The 16,780-nt window shown below is 32.9% G+C and overlaps 1 protein-coding gene across 1 annotated transcript in view; it reads left to right on the forward strand.

Moving 5' to 3' along the window:
• Window positions 1-2,571: 2,571 nt before the first annotated feature.
• The window catches only part of LOC124954937, a 133,891-nt gene continuing 119,682 nt past the window's right edge, over window positions 2,572-16,780 (forward strand). The window contains exon 1 of the mRNA XM_047508614.1: window positions 2,572-3,346. Within this exon, the coding sequence (XP_047364570.1) occupies window positions 3,292-3,346 (55 nt within the window). The 5' untranslated portion in view covers window positions 2,572-3,291. The remainder of the gene's footprint in view (window positions 3,347-16,780) is intronic.

Below are 16,780 nucleotides of genomic sequence, written 5' to 3' on the forward strand. Positions count from 1 at the left end.
GCCGGTTATTATCATGAAATTCCATCATTTGATGATTATTAGTTTCACTAACTAATCCTATCGTTTGATCATTAGTAAAGATAAAAATTCGTCATGTTTCAATATATTATATTTAAATAATATAGAATAAAAAAAGAAAAAAAAAAAGAACTTATCAACAAGTACATAATATCGATGCTTGTCAGGTAAAACTTTATAATTACAGATTTTATCGTTAATTGCAAAATATAAACAACGACGACGACGACGACGACGACGACGATGAGGGTGTTGTAAGTTTTTATTTAAAAAAAAAAAAAATATATGTATATATATATATATATATATATGTGTGTGTGTGTATATATTAATGAATTTTTATTTTTATTAATTTGTTTCTATTATAGAGACGAACTTTTTAATTGATTACTTGTATCAGGACGGAAAACAAAGAGATTTTTATTGAAAAAGTAAACTAGTTTAAGTGTACTATATTAAAGACACATTTTATATTTTATATATTTTATTGATACATTTTAATTAAATAAATGGACTTTTTCTTTTCGGTCCATGTTTCTCCAAGTATCGCGTATCATTGATCGAAAATTGATTACTATTGGCAATATTATTGTTTACATATAATATAATTAATACAGTTAGTATACTCGATTTCGACTATGACCGGACTAAAATTAATTTGTTGATACATAATTATCGGAGTAAGATAATATCAAGATAAGTGTTCGAATAAATGAAATTTCTAATAATAGAAATTTTCAAGCTTATACCCATTAAAATATATATGACTTGTGAATACTATAAATGAATACATAGAAAAAAAAATGATGTAAAATCAATAATAACGGATCAATGAGTTTCGCATTATTAAGGGATAAATTTATAATCCATAAGTATTAATAAATAAAAGTATTAATATATAAATAAACGTAAGAAAAGAATTACAGAAAATTTCAATTAGTTTACCTGTAAAAGTTTATGAAAGTTTTATCAGAAATCGGATTAATTATCAGATAAAAGCATTCTTCGGATCTAATTATGGTGTAAAAGTTACAAACAAAAAATAACTAATTATTTTAAGATAATATTAGCTCGATGAGGATACTTATCGTCTTATTATATTTTTTTAATATTACAAAATTTTCACAATCAGAAAAAAAAAATCTAACACTTATCTCAACATTTAAACATTTATCTTCTTTCTTATACGATAGAATAATATTGATGGAATTTAAGAATCCGCTTTAATAGGATGAGCATGCGAAGATAAAGTTTCGAAAAGAGAAAATCGACTTTCCAAAGTACGCTAACAATCATTTTATTTGAAAAATTCTCAATCTTATTTAATTAAAAAATGTCACACTTATTTACTGTAATACTTAAATCTAATTCTTTTCGATTAAACTTTTTTCAATTTCACAATAAACCTTCTAATTTTTTTTTTCTAACCAATTAAATAATAAAATTCTTTAAACTTTAAATCCCTATTAAATCTCTTAATCTTCTATCGGACCAAAAAAAAGAAAAAGGAAAAAAAGAAAAATGGAAAAGAAAAACAAAAAGAAAGGAAAAAAAAAAAGAAAAGAAATAATTTTCATTGGACTCCAATTTGGTTATATCATAATAGAAAAAAAAAAAAAAAAAAAAAAAAAAAACATCATCTGATTAACGATAATGTTTTAATTTTTATGAAGAAAAAAAAAGAAAAAAGAAAAAAAAACAAAAAGAAAAGAAAAAGCGAAGGAAAAAAAAAAGGAAAAAGAAGAACATAATTATCATTTTGAAAAAAAAAAAAAAAAATAATAATAAAAAAGGAAAAGACTAAGGATAATATCTCGTAAATTAGTAAAACTATTCACGTCATCTCTCTCTCTCTCTCTCTCTCTCTATCTCTATCTCTCTCTTCCCATCATTATTCTATCTCCTTCTATCTCTGTATGCATTCTCCGCAAAGGCACTCCTTACGAAAGGAGGTGCGGAATAGAAACGGCGCGCGGTCGTTCTGTTGCGGGAGAACGGGATGAACACCGTGAGATAGCGAGAGAGTACGAGACGAGAAAGACGAAGATAAAGAAGACGAAGAAGAAAAAGATGAAAAAGAGAGTAAGCGGAGCGTGCGTCGTTGGCGGGAACGGGGGTGGGGGGTTTTGGTATCTCATAGGGTTGACTTTGGTGGGGATAGTTTAGGGCGGTCTGCGCATGCGCGGCTCGCGACGGAACGGCTTCGCGCGGCGACGCTCAGTCTCGTTCGTCGCAATCCAGTGCAGATATACGTTCAATTACCCTGTCAACGCTCCTTAAAGTCCCATCCTCGCGATTCGCGTCGTAGTTGTCGCGTTGCCACGGGGCAAATCGATATTTTAGTGAAAAGAAGGGTCCTCTTTGGGCCCTATATTATTATTATTATTATTATTATTATTATTATTATTATTGCTACCACCACTACTACTACTACTATTATTATTATTATTATTATTATTATTATTATTATTATTATTATTATTAATATAATTATTATTAGTATTTTTTATTCTTATTTGCTTTACAATTTGGTGGAGAGAGAAAGGAGGAAGAAGAAAGGAAGAAAGGAAGAAAGAAAGATAGAAGAGGGAGGGAGAAGTTTATTCGAAGAAAAGTTTTAACACGTGGTAAAAGGAAAGAGAAGAAGAAGAAGAAGAAGCAGGAGGAAGAAGAAGAAGAAGGAAAACGAAGGAAAAGATTTTCCATTGGTTTCATCTATGAACGATTCGTAATAAAGAAGAAAATAAAATAGTGTTGTTGTACAAAATAAGGGAGGAACGGAATTCGAATAGCCGCCGTGTCTCAGTTGGGTAACAATCAGAGGGGCGCCTTGCGTGTATCCGATCCTCTCCTCCTTTTACAGTGAAGAGGGAGTTGTCATTCATACGCGAAGGGGGGGGAGGGGAGAAACGAAAGAGAAAGAGGAAAGATTTTTTAACAGTTGGGGCTCGTGTGGCATCGTGCAGAAAGAACACGCGGGAGAGGAGTAATACCCAAGTTCATTTTCTTTTCGTGTTAATTTCTATTAAAAAGGATAAAAAAAGGTACTCGTGCTTTGTGTATTCTGTTTTGGATTTAATAGAAAAAAAAATAAGTGGTGTTTGTGTCACGATTGACACGCGAAAGAAAAGAAAAGAGAGATAGAGAGATAGAGAGGGGGAGAGAGAGAGGGGGGAAATAGTGAGAAGAAAAGTGCGGCAAGTTCTTTTTTTTTCCCCCTCCCAAAGAGAATAGAACAAGAACAACATATAAGGTTTCTCTGCAAATTCCGAAATGGCTCCTCGACACCTGTGGCTAGAAACAACTCTCATCTTTATCCTCGTAGCAGGTGAGTGACTTCCTTTTTTCTTTTTTTTTTTAATCTTTTGTTTGTCTCTTTATCGTCGCCCTTTTCTCTCTCTCTCTCTCTCTCTCTCTCATTCTTAACTCGTTCCTTTCGTCACGTCGCCGTTGGTGGTCGCCAAGAACACGAGGAGGAGAGGACTTACGAAGATCGTCCATCGAACATGCTGTTTCTTCTTGTTCCCGGCTTTTCTTGCTTCCCTATCGGCAACTCGCCAAGTCGTGATACGCTTTCTCTCTCTCTCTCTCTCTCTCTCTCTCTCTCTCTCTCTCTACATGTCCTTCTTCAGTTCTGCTTTCTCCCCTTCTCCTCTTTTTTTTTTTTTTTTTTTTTTCTTATTCTTCATACACTTTTTCTTTGTTAACGTCCTTCCTCGGGAAGGATTGAACACCACTCGTTCCCGTCGATGACTATGAGAAAAAGTAACGTGACAAGTAACGTGAGAAATGAGTCATTGTTAAAATTGTTCCCCTTCGTCGTATCCAACCATTAAATCTGTTACAGCTAATATTCTTACCTTATTAAAAAATGATGTATAAATATCGGGGACGACATGTGGAATATTTAAAACGTTCGTGCGTGATATTGAAGGAAATAATGAGGACAGAAATGTGTTCAGTATTTAACCAGTCGACGACATCTTCGAAGACTTTGTTTTCTTTTTTTTTTCTTTTTTGTTTTTTTTTTTTTTTTTTTTTTTTTTTTTTTTTTTTTTTCTTTACGGTCACGACTTTCTATGAAACTATACAAAAATCTCGGGGGAGATTTCTAAGGGAGATACGTGTATGTTATGTATGTGTATATATATATATATATATATATATATGTATGTATGTATACATGTATCTAACTAAATGCCTCGCATTTTCATTTTCTTTTCTTCTTATTTTCCCACCACTACTTTTTGTGATCCTCCCCTCCCCTCTTTCTTCTTCGTCTTTTTGATTTTCTCGCCTTGCCTTGCCTTGCCTTTCCTTGCCTTTTGCTTTCATTTTAAGGCAGAGTGGCATATATAGCACGAGTCGCCGCGCCTAATTATCATCGCTAGGAAGAAAACGCCCGAAGGAAAAAAAAAATATTTCTTTGTTGTTTCGCTCACGTTTCCTGACCCGCTCGACGACGTTCTTTTTCGTGTTACATTGTTTAATAAAAGAGAGAGAAAAGAGAGTACATTTTATGTACGTTATATATTGTTTCTTCTTCCTGTCTTTTTCTTTTTCTTTTTTTTTCTTTTTTTTATTTTATTTTTTATTTCTTTTTTGTTACGTTTATCTCGTGTGTGTGTGTTTTGTTTTTTTTTCTTGTTCTCCTTCTCTTTTTTTTCTTTCTTATTTTTTTTTTTTTTTTTTTTTTTTTATATATATATAATTTCTTTTCTTCCTTTCATTCATCTTTTCATTCTTTCCTTTTTGACATGCGGGTACTTGAAAAAAAAAAAAAAAAAAAAGAAAAAGAAAAAAAAACAAAACAAAAACAAAGTATTCCAACAAAGTGGGATGATCCTCGGAGAAAATTGCGTCTCGTCGACGTTCCCCACGACGATGATGTTTTTCGAGACGAGAAAACGAGAACGCGCGTTCGTGAGGAACTTAAACTATGTACATACATATGTACGTAATACCGACACTGCAAATAAAATGTTTCTCCGACGTGTTACTCCCATAACGAAAGAGAGAGAGAGAGAGAGACAGAGACAAAGAAATGAAATAGTTACATCGTAGTTGCTGTTCTCTCTCTCTCTTTCTCTCTCTCTCTCTCTCTCTTGAGAAAAAAATACCTTTGAATTAATATTACCAAATGAGTTAATTAAATCTTCGATCGTATTTTAGGTAATTAAAATATGTAAAAAAAGAAAAAAAAGAAAAAAAAAAAAGAGAAAAAAAACGATAATGAATGGATAATAGAAATTTATTGAAAGTGTAAAAATACTTGGACATCATTTTTTGCACTTCTTCATTAATTCTGACAATGACCCTTGAATATATTGAGATAAGATTATTACTTTATTTTCTCAATGATGAATTGTAATGAAATTTTATTCATTCTTTTGAAACTTTTTATCGGAAGAAAAAAGGAAAAAAATAACACTTAATACTTTAACGTTATGAAAGGATATGAGAATATCGATAAAAAGAAAAAGACATTCGAAAAAAATCCTTATAATATTATCCATTAAAAGATATTCAAAAAGTCTTTAATAAAATATCATCTATTAAAGATAAATTAACATTCCGTTTTAGTGCCATAGAAAATAATCTCTTTATCTCTGTAACAAAAGAATAATAATCGTGTTGTAAATTTTGACACTATAATCTATTCTATATTTCTACGTCATAATAGAGTGCGCTCGTTGGATTCATTCAGTTGTGTACACATATTCATCTTTCATTATCAGCTTCGAAGCACATCTTGAAACGTAAGATTAAGCCACAAAGAGGGAGGTTAGAGGTCACGCTGTCTCTTCGTTCAGGTTACTACAGTGGTTGTGAGTGAAAATTGGTAGTGGGGGAAATGCCAGACGAGAGAGAGAGAGAGAGAGTACGATTTACGGTGCATTAACGGGTCCAGGCTTCAACGCTACCACTCCCTCTCTCTCTCTCTCTCTCTCTCTCTCTCTCTCTCTCTCTCTCTCTCTCATACAAACTTTACGGTACGACTTAGCCCTCTCCTGACCAAAGCACTCGAAAGCTTTCGGAATCAAGTCGTTACTTCTGGCCGAAATACTTCGAGGCGTCCGGCAATGCTTTCACGCCTGGCCGGCTTTGTAGCTAACCGCATTAATTTCTCCACGACTTTACGTCATTCCTACCAACAGATACCATCCATCTCAATCTCTTTCTCTCTCTCTCTCTCTCTCTCTCAGGATACTGTATATTTTATAATATAAGATGAGAAAGAGAGAGAGAGAGAGAGAGAGAGAGAGAGAGAGAGAGAGAGAGAGATTGATAAATGAAATAAAGACGGAAAATCGATTTTAATTGAAATTCGAGGCTAATTATCGCATCGTTCTTTCGAAGATTAATTTCGTTGAATATTCAATATCATCGGAGTGATTAAGAAATTACGTGCGAACCTAGAAGCAGAGAGAGTGAGAGAGAGAGAGAGAGAGAGAGAGATCTTTATCGCTGTAAGAGGAAGAACTGGGGTGGTTCGACACGTACCAACACATTTCCCGTCTTCGGTGTTACTACTATCTTCAAGCTCGGACATTAATTTCGTGCTCGACCGGATAAGGCGTTATTAATCCTCGAAGGGATACCTATCCGAGAAATACCAACCTCCGATGATTACTTCACCTATGTCGCGTGATATATACGCGACAAGTATTTCATACTTAAGACTCTAATCATTCTTTTCACCTGTGATAACTTTTCTTTTAAAGGATCTCTTTTTATAAGAAGAATTTTTGTTCGTTCAATTAGTTTCTATGTTTCAATTCGTTCATATCTTTTCTTCCTTTTCACAATTAAGATCTCTCTTTCCTTTCCTTTTGAAATTTCAATTAATCGTGGAAATTTAGTTTGACCAGTTCTAAAATATCCAAAGGTTTCTTCAATTATTCGAAATTCTTAGTAAACTCCATGCGACTTTTCGATCTTCTAACAGTTACTATTCCTGGTCGCATTCCTTCTCAGAGAAACTATCTATCCAAGATGTTAAACTTTGACGTTACGACTAAATTCCGTTCCCGTCACATTAGTTTTACGAATTTTACCGGACTCTCGTGTATCTATCTATTCTTAAACACTCGAACGAATTTGATCGACTTTTCTTTTCTTTGTTCTTTATTTTTATTTTATTTTATTTTATTTTTTTTCTCTTTTTTTTTTTTTTTCTTTTTCTGATTACCAGAATATTCCCATCGAAGGTAAAGAAACTTTGATCTCTTTGAAACTTTGATCTTACGAAGAAAGAAGTACTAAAGATAAATATATGATATCGCACGAAGCTTTTTACGGTTTACACGTTTTTCTAGCGACGTTTTTTCATTCCCTTTCCCAGCGCAACCTAACCCATCCACACCACCGTCCTCTTTTTTTCTATTTTCCTACTTTCTTTTTCTTCCTTTTTCTTTCTCCTTCTTTTTTCTATTTTTTTTTTTTTTTTTTTTTTTTTTTTTTTTTTTTTTTTTTTTTTTTTTTTTTTTTTTTTTTTTTTTTTCGTTTTCCTTGTTATATTTATTATTATTCTTTCGTACACATACCGAATGTCGGCACGATTTATGCTCTTTGTTGCGGTAATAAGCTCCTTATTTCAACGGCGTAGGAAAGTTTAAAAACATTATTTATTTTTAAAAACGCGTACTGTAATGAAGTTCGTAATCCTCGGTGTGTTTGGTATAAGGATGCCGTTCTATAAACTTCCTTTTAAATACCCGTTGGGTAAAAAAGAAGTCGAAGAATATTCCATCGTCACAGAGCATGCTAGTTTGTGTTTGGGTATTTACCGAAAAGTTTTCTCTATTTCTTCTTCGTGCTTGGTGCATTGAACGGATGACGATGACGAAAAAACGATGACGTTGAGAATATTTACGCGTGCACGTACGGTGTAGAAGAAGCTTTTCCAAGAAGAGCAGACTTTTCTATATGTATCGTTTTATTAATTTAAAAAGGAGAGAGACGCTCTTTCATTTTCTCCCACCCCTCTCATGTATTATCCTTGATCGATTCTTTATCGTTGAACGTAATAAACGGAGAGGGAAGAAGAAGCTGCTTATCGTTAGATAAGCATCGACATTACTACTTTTTGTTATGGCCAATTCAGCATTTATAACTCTATTTTTCAGTCTTCAATGAGCAATACATCTTTCATAGATTATTGAATGAGAAAAAAAAAAAAAAAAAAAAAAAGAAAATACTCCGAAGATAAATGGGGTTTTGCCTCGTAAAAAAGAATAATTCTTATTTCTCATAAAAAGGAATTCTTATTGACTCATCAACCATATACCCTTTCTTTTTTTTTTATTGTACATAACCATATGCATCGTACGGATGAAGTATTAAAAAAAAAAAAAAAAAAAAAAGGTGTATTGCATGAAACGTGTTGTGTTCTACGAGAGGAAAAGAGGAAAGGGAGGGGGTAAGAATTATAAAAATGGATATATCGAATTTTAAAAGAAAAGGAACGAATTTAATAGTCCCTTAGACGCTTTTAACGACTGGACTTATCTTTTTTTCCTTCCCCCTTCTATTTTATCTACTTCTTCTTTCTTTTTTTTTTTTTTCTTTTGTTTCCTTTTATTTCTTCCTCTTTTTTGTTATTCTTTCTTTTTTTTTTCTTTTTCTTTTCTTTTTTTTTTTTTTTTTTTTTTTTTTTCTGTAATTCCTCCCAGTATTCTGGGATTCACTTTATCCACGATTTTACGCTCGTTTCGTAAAAATCTAAAAGCCTTCCTTGATAACTTTTAATTTCCATTAGTCGACGTAATTATTTGTTCGCTTAATGTTCCTTCTTGTTATACATATATATATATATATATATATATATATATATATAACAGGAAGATATATGTGTGTATATATATATACACATCTAATCGTTATCATTGGTAGACATCGTAAGATGATATAAGCATCATGTACGTCGAGCGATCTCATTAAATCCCGAGAGAGTTATAAAGGGGGGTGGAGAGGGGGGAGGAGGGTAGGGAGGAAAGCACCTTAAAATTTCACCGTAGCTTTCTCTCTCGGTTGAGAAATTGGTCCTTTGCGAGTATAACGGTCGAGGGCGGTCGGTTTGCTTGGGAAACCAGTAGAGAACGTTGACGTTAACGTGGAGGAGCATCCTTGTTGACTGACAAACGGCGAACAATTTGCGCGTGGAAACTTTGAAAAGAGTATTACTAACTATGGAATATGACACGCGTTTGTGACTTCTTCTTCTTCCTTTTTTTTTTCCCTTTTTTCTTTTTCCTTTTTTTTTCTTTTTTTTTTCTTTTTTTCTTTTTTTTTTTTTTAGAGTTAACCAAAAATTCTCTCTCTCTTCGGGTAAAAGAAAACGTTACGGAAGGAAAGGATGTTGTAATTTCATCTGACATCGGCCAACGAAATTCTCATGGGATCCCCTACGAACGCGTTCCTCACGCTTGGTATACTTCTTTCTTTCTCATTATTTCTCTCTCTCTCTCTCTCTCTCTCTCTCTCTCTTTTTCATTTCTTTTTTCTTTTTCTTTTCTTTTTGTTTTTTCTCTTCCTTTCTTTCTCTTTCTCTTTATCTTTCTTTCTTCCGTACTTTATCCTTCTTCTGTGTTTCTTCATCTTTTTCATTTTCTCTTTCTCTTTGGACGGTTATCAAAAGAACGGGAAAAGAAAAGGGACAGACAGGAGAGAGAGAGAGAGAGAGAGAGAGAGAGAGAGAGAGAGAGAGAGAAAGAGAGAGAAGTAAAAAAGGAAGGTAGAGTTGGTGACTTTGAATGAACCCTAGGGCTCCCGGCTTTCTCGGATTTCCATTGCGACGTAAATGCGCGTCTCTCTTCTTCTCTTGGTGGTCCGGGATAGAAGAAGAAGAAGAAGAAGGCGAGAACGACGACGACGCGCGCGAGACGGCAAAAAGGAGCCACGACGCACGTAAAACCGTACACAGAAAAAGACTTTTGTCAATTTTCGTCGTTATTCCCACGGGAAGAACGTCGACGTTTTGGAAGAAAAAGACAGAGAAAGATAGAAGGATGAGTGGGAGAGGGGAAGGAAAATGTAGAAAAGGAAGAAAGTCAAGGCTCTTTGGGGGAAACGGAAAATGTGTGGTGTGCGAGCGCGAGTCTGTCTTCTTCTTTCTTCTTTCTTTCTTTTTTTACTTCTTTTTTTTTTTTTTTTTTTATTTTTTCCCCTTTTACTTCTTCGTCTTCTTTTCTCGATGTGCCGCTTGCTCGTGTGCCAGGTAAACGTTTCAACCTTCTTTTATCTCTTTTTAAAGACCATGAAAAAAGACAATTGAGACTTCTCGATCGAAACGTTACATAAGGTGACGTATGCGACAATTTAACCTCGTCGAGTAACAAAACGAAGTGCTTTTCAAAGATTTTCTTTTCTTTTCCTTTTTTCTTTTCTTTTTTTTTCATACATATACATACAAATATGTATATATATATATATATAATTTGTGATATCAATTTTGTAAAATCGTTGGTCTCGAATTAAAACTAACTTTTTATTTTTTATTTTTCATCTATTTTCTCTTCCTTTTTTTTATATTTAATTTAATTTACATTACTACTTCGTTATATTTTTAAATTACTTTTTATATTTATTTTTATATATATATATATTATTATTAGTACATTTTTATAATTTGTTATTTCTCTTTATTTTTATACTTTATATTAAGTTACACATTCGATTATTTTATTTTAATCATTATTACATTTGCATTTTTCTTCGAGTTTTGTTTTTGTTTTTTTTTTGTTTCCTTTTTTATATTTGTTTTTAAATTTATTCGTTTATATTTCACATTCACATTTTTTTCTCTTTTTTTCTCTTTTTTTTCCCCCTTGTTTTTTCTCTTTTTTTCCCTTGTTTTTTCTCTCTTTTTTTCTTTTTTTTTTTTTCTTTGTTTTATCTCCTTTTTTCTCTCTTTTTTTTTTTTTTGTTTTTTTCTCTTTCTCTTTTTTTGTAATTTTAACTTTTTGTACGTCCTATTCCCTCAGTCTAAATATTTATTACTTGATCTATAGATCAATAAGCTATGATCCATAATCCCCGAATCTTTTTAAATATTTCCTTTGGATACGTATATCTATACGTTAAATAGCGTACTCTTTAATTATCGTGGTTTTAATCAAGGTTTATGGATTGCACGGTCGGAACGCATTTGTAAAGTCGTTAAAGCGTTTTTATTCTACGAAGATACCTCGAATATCTAAGTATATAATATATATATATATATATACACACATATATATACAGGTTGTTCGTTATCTCTATGAAAAGTATTCACGACTAGGAGAAAAAAAAAAAAAAGAAAAAGGAAGAAAGAAAGAAAGAAAGAAAATACACGAAGAAGTCAAGTGCACCGTCCTCATTGCAGTAGTCAGTCCCTTTGTGAACGCATTCGTGGTGCGTTTATACAATGCCGTACTTAGATTCAATCGTATCAGACGAAAATATCTTTAAATAAAATGTGCCGCCGTAAATTGATTGAATTAAATGAAAAAAAAAAAAAAAAAAAGAAATATATGATTATCATCGATACGTTTAAGATATGAAATAAATATTGCAGTATTATACTTAGCATATCGAAATGAGAAATGAAATTTTTTTTTCTTTTTTTTTTTTTTTTCTTTGGCGTACAATATTTGTTTTTTTGTTCTTTCTTCCCTTTTTTTTTTTTTTTATGATCATACAATATTCTCTTCCTTTATTGCATTTTTTTCTTTATTTGTTCGTCGTCGATCAATTTGATACTTTTTATTTTTCCCTTTGTCGAGTTCGTTTCTCTCCCCCCCCCCCCCCCTTTAGTAGTGGTACTTGAAAGGGAAACGTATACGTTCGTTCCTGACGTTCACGGTTAAGTGGATCCGAAAGAGAGAAGATGTAAGAGAGAAGAAAAAGAGAAGGAGGACGAAGAAGAAGAAGAAGAAGAAGAAAAAGATGATGATGATGAAGGTGAAACAAAAGAAAAAAAAAAAAAAGAAAAATAGGAGGGGAAGAGAAAGACGCGCTCGCCAGTGTAATTTTAGAGACGTCTGTAAACGCAAAGAAGATGGAGGTGTACATACGTGGTTCGAGCTGGCGAAGATGGTTTAATAATATACATGGGCCAGGCGAGAGTAGTGCGAATGCGATAATAAACGATCGGACGTGTACGAGTGCGCTACGTTGAAACGTCGTGGCTCGACTAAGTGGATTTATGTGATTGTTATCATTCTCATAATTGATAACGATGAGAGAGAAAGAGAGAGAGAAGGTAGGGTAGGGTAGAATAGGAAGGAAGGAAGGAAGAAGAATTTCATTGTTGTACAGGCCGAGTTGGTGCACACAACTGAGCTAGAAAGGAAGCTTTACCACTTTTAGTTACCGAGATTCAACCCCTAAACCTCGTATTAATATTTCAACTCACCGTCCTTGTTTTAATACAGATTTTATGACTTATAGAACAAACGAGATTAGTTTAGTATGAGATACACGAAAGAAGTTATTTAATATCGAGATATAAATATCAAGAGAACAATGGATATAGGTGTATATATATATATATATATATATATATATATATATATATATATACAAAGAGAGAGCGAGAAAGAGAGAGAGAATGCATCCTTTGGATTAGATAAATAATAGTATTTAATTGATCTTTTATGAAATAATGTTTCTTCGTTATCTGATGAAATATGAAATAACGTGAAACTAACGAATATTTAATTCTCCGTATGAAACTGTCGGTTTCATGAAAGTGGCCGTCAGGAACGTATAGACATCATTATTACGTTAAAAGATATTTTGACATTTGGATTTTGTTGGATCATTTTCAAAAAAATTTTTTTTTTTTTTTTTTTATAATAAACTGAAAAGATTGATACGTATTATATATTTATTCTTGAAGTATAGAGTTTTATATAATTGAAAATTTTTAAGAATAGCCTTGTGACAAAACATATTTCATAATATTATATCTCGAATAACTTCGATTAATTTCATAATCATCGGTTCATATATATATATATATATATATATATATATATATATATATATATATATATAAACTAATAATTGACTTTGTCGACGATAGAAATGATATAATGAGAAAATACTACTACCACGAATTAATTATGTTTGTAACGTGATTTATAACGAAATACCTGAGATCCGTATTTATGATAACGTTATTATCGACAGTCATACGAAAAATATTAAAGTTTTCTTAATAATTAAAATTAAAATAAAATTTTAAAGGCAGATGATATATTCAATCAATGAAAAAGCTTAACATTAAAAATCAGAACTTTTCGTCAAAATCAAGGGATTATCGATTTCTTTTTTTTTTTTTTTTTTTTTTTTTTTTTACGATTATCGAAATCATAATAATTAGAATTAACGTGTTAGATAGCTATTGTAAAATTAAACAGGCTAAAAATAATAAACACAAAAAGGTATCTTTTTCTTTTCTTTTTTCTTTTCAAGTGCCCGTAAAAAAAAAAAAAAAAAAAAAAAAAAAAAAAAAAAAGAAGGAATGAATAAACGTAATAAAAATAAATATACATTTAAGCGTTGAGAGTTAAACCGAGAGTTAGAAATATATAAGATCAGCCAATTATCATGGACGATCAACTATTACAACTATTCTTAAAATGCATTTTGCGGTTAACGTGAAACGAGTCCAGCGGCTTACTTACGTAAGAAACGCTTAAAGGATTTTTCACGTAGACCGGAGGGTATACTTAGCTCGATAGCCCTCTCTTCTCTCGTTCTCTCTCTCTCTCTCTCTCTCTCTCTCTCTCTCTTTTTTTTCATTATCCCTATCTCGGCTTGGTAGGAACGTCGAGCGCACGTGCGTTTTCTCGTTAGGATCCAGGCGGACTTTGGTGAGGGCGGTTAAATTTCAGACGGCTGCGAGTAGTCGTGTAGGAACGGATTCCGACCACGAAGCGAGCGCGTGCTTGCAGATCTCTTTTATTTTTTTTTTTCTTATTCCTTTTTTTCCGTCCTTTTTCTTTCTATTTCTTTTTTTTTTTTTTTTCCTTTCTTACTTTTTTTTCCCTTTTTTTTTTTGTCTTCTTTCTCCTCCTTCTCCTCCTCCTCCTCTTCTTACGGAATAACTACGAGAAGAGGAAAGTCGCGATTCTCGCGGTAAGGCACGTTCATGGTCCTCTAACGTTATCAAAATTCCGCGCGTCTTTCCTTTTTCTAGTCGTTCCCTCTTTACAAGTCACTGAAGAAGAATCGTTTTTCTTCGCGTCTCTTCTTTCCACCTTTAGCCTTCTTTTCTTTCTTTTTTTTTCCCCTTCTTCTTTCTCTCTCTCTCTCTTTTTTTTTCCAACTTCACACTCAAGATAGAACGTGTACGAGGCGCGAGAAAACGTCACTTCACATATATGGAGGTGTGATGCCATAGAGTATGACAAAATTGTGTAATTCATGTTAACGGAGCACTTCACTCTACGTTTAATCTCTTCGTTTCTTTATCATAATTCTAACGTGGATTTCCCACTCCTAGCCATCCACCCACTCACTCACCCACTCACTCAACCATCTTTCCTTCCCATGCGAGGAAAATGTTAAGAGAATGGTGTGGATATGCTCGAGTTGTCGTTGGCACAGCTAAGAGCTTTTCTTATCGTGTACGGACGGGCCTTAATTAATCTCCTTTCAATTAGACACCACGCCCTTTGCGCCCCGACAAAGGAGCTCGATTCTCTTAGGTGCGGTTAACGCCTTAAGGAGCAGGCGTGAATTTGGAACGACGATGTCTGATTACCGTTCGTTGTTTGTTCAACAACGTCTCTCTCGCGTTAAACACCGGCCGAATACGGGTCTACGTTCCCTTCACGACTATCTTGCATATATATATATATATATATATATATATATATATATATATATGTATGTATGTATGTATATATATATATATATATATATGAATGTATGTACGTACTTATGTATGTATGTATTTATGTATATACGTATAATATCTATGGATAATAGAGGTATCTCTACTAATCGATGTTTCATCTGGATCAACTGTATACACACACACATATATATATATATATATATATATATGTATGTATAACTAAATGCAACGTGAGATGATATTAGTAATCATTTTTGTCAATAATTTATCGTATCTTTGACATTATTCTTTAAAAGTTTCTTTATTGTTTATCCTGTTTGTTGTTTCTTCCAATTTATTCTTAATGAGACATTGAAATTAAACAATGTGAGAAAACAATGGATGAGATAAATCGAAACTATAGAAAAGGAATATTATTTTCTTTGTAGGATGTGCTTCGTTTTCGAGAAAATGAATTCTTTTATTTTTAAAGAAAATCATATTATTATTATGGTGATTCATGTTTTCTTTCTTTCTTTTTTTTTTTTTTTTTTTATGTTTCAATAATTTTAATAATACAATTATAACTCAACTTCGACGATTTATGTATCTAAATAATTATTTGGTTTACGATTTGATTTCTCAAATGAGTTGATTTTCTTGAAAATTAAGTTTCGCGTGGAAAAAAAAAAAAAAAAAAAAAAGAAAAAGAAAGAAATTGTTTTGTACTTTCAGCCCTTATATATAAATACTATCGAATAAATGTTTGTTTTATATTCGATAAAAAAAGAAAATTAATATCTTTAGAATTTCCCTTCTTAAAAGAACTTATCCTGCCCTCGTAAAATCTTGCTAAGTATATTCTGACATTTATTTCTACCTACCATAAATCCGTTTATTTTCGAGGTTCCTAGCGTAGCTTTGAGGATTTTCTCGTAATTACATAAGGCGTTACCCTTTAACGTTCATTTACACGTTCCCTCTTTGTCATACTCACACCTCGAAAACAGATCCCTCTTCTCGAGACTGCTCACGCGAGTGCATAATCTGCTAGCAATTATAACGACTTAAATAAGATGGAAGTTTGAGACTGCTTCTCTATTTCTCTCTCTCTCTCTCTCTCTCTCTCTCTCTCTCTCTCTCTCTCTCTCTCTCTCTCTCTCTCTCTCTCTCTTTCTCGTTGGTAACAGGGAAACGATAAAAGGAGAACGTTTTTCACGCTCGAAATCCAACAGATGTCGATGCCCCTTCGACATCAAAGCTGTCGAAACGACACGAATTCCTTCGATCCGCATGTCGGATTACTTTACATTTTCGAAAATGTTTTGAAAGAGAGAGGGGGGGGGAGAGAGAGAGAGAGATGTCATCTACCTTCCATGAGTTTCATCAAGTTTCGGCATAAAAAGGGACATAAAAAAAAAAAAAGATAGCAAAAAGAGAATAAAAGTAAAATATAACGAGGCATACAGAAAGAGAAAGAAAAAGAGAGAGAGAGAGAGAGAGAGAAGAAGTCAAAAAATTTCTCGATGAAAAGGCAAACCGAATAAGGAAGAAAAAGTATAAAGTACGCCAAATCCATCGTATGGGCGTCAACTAAGGACGGACTAAAAAAGTTATGATCGAATTGGTGCGAGTTGCGAGGAATCGATCGATCCTTTCTCGAAGTACTTTCTTTCTTTCTCTCTCTTTCTTTATTTCTCTCTTTCTTTATTTCTCTCTTTTTCTTACACGTTCACGGAACGACTCGAGAACCGATTCATACGTCTTGTGAAAATCTTTGAAGAGAATCGTTACGCTACTCCACCTCGATCGTTTTCTTCTCTCTTTCTCTCTCTCTCTCTCTCTCTCTCTCTCTCTCTCTCTCTCTCTTTCTCTTCTTTCCTAATTGATTTTCCTTGCTGGCTTAGCGAGCGCGATTCAACGAACTTCCTT

The sequence above is a fragment of the Vespa velutina genome, chromosome 16 (assembly GCF_912470025.1).
Source record: "Vespa velutina chromosome 16, iVesVel2.1, whole genome shotgun sequence".
Classification (NCBI taxonomy): Eukaryota; Metazoa; Arthropoda; class Insecta; order Hymenoptera; family Vespidae; genus Vespa; species Vespa velutina.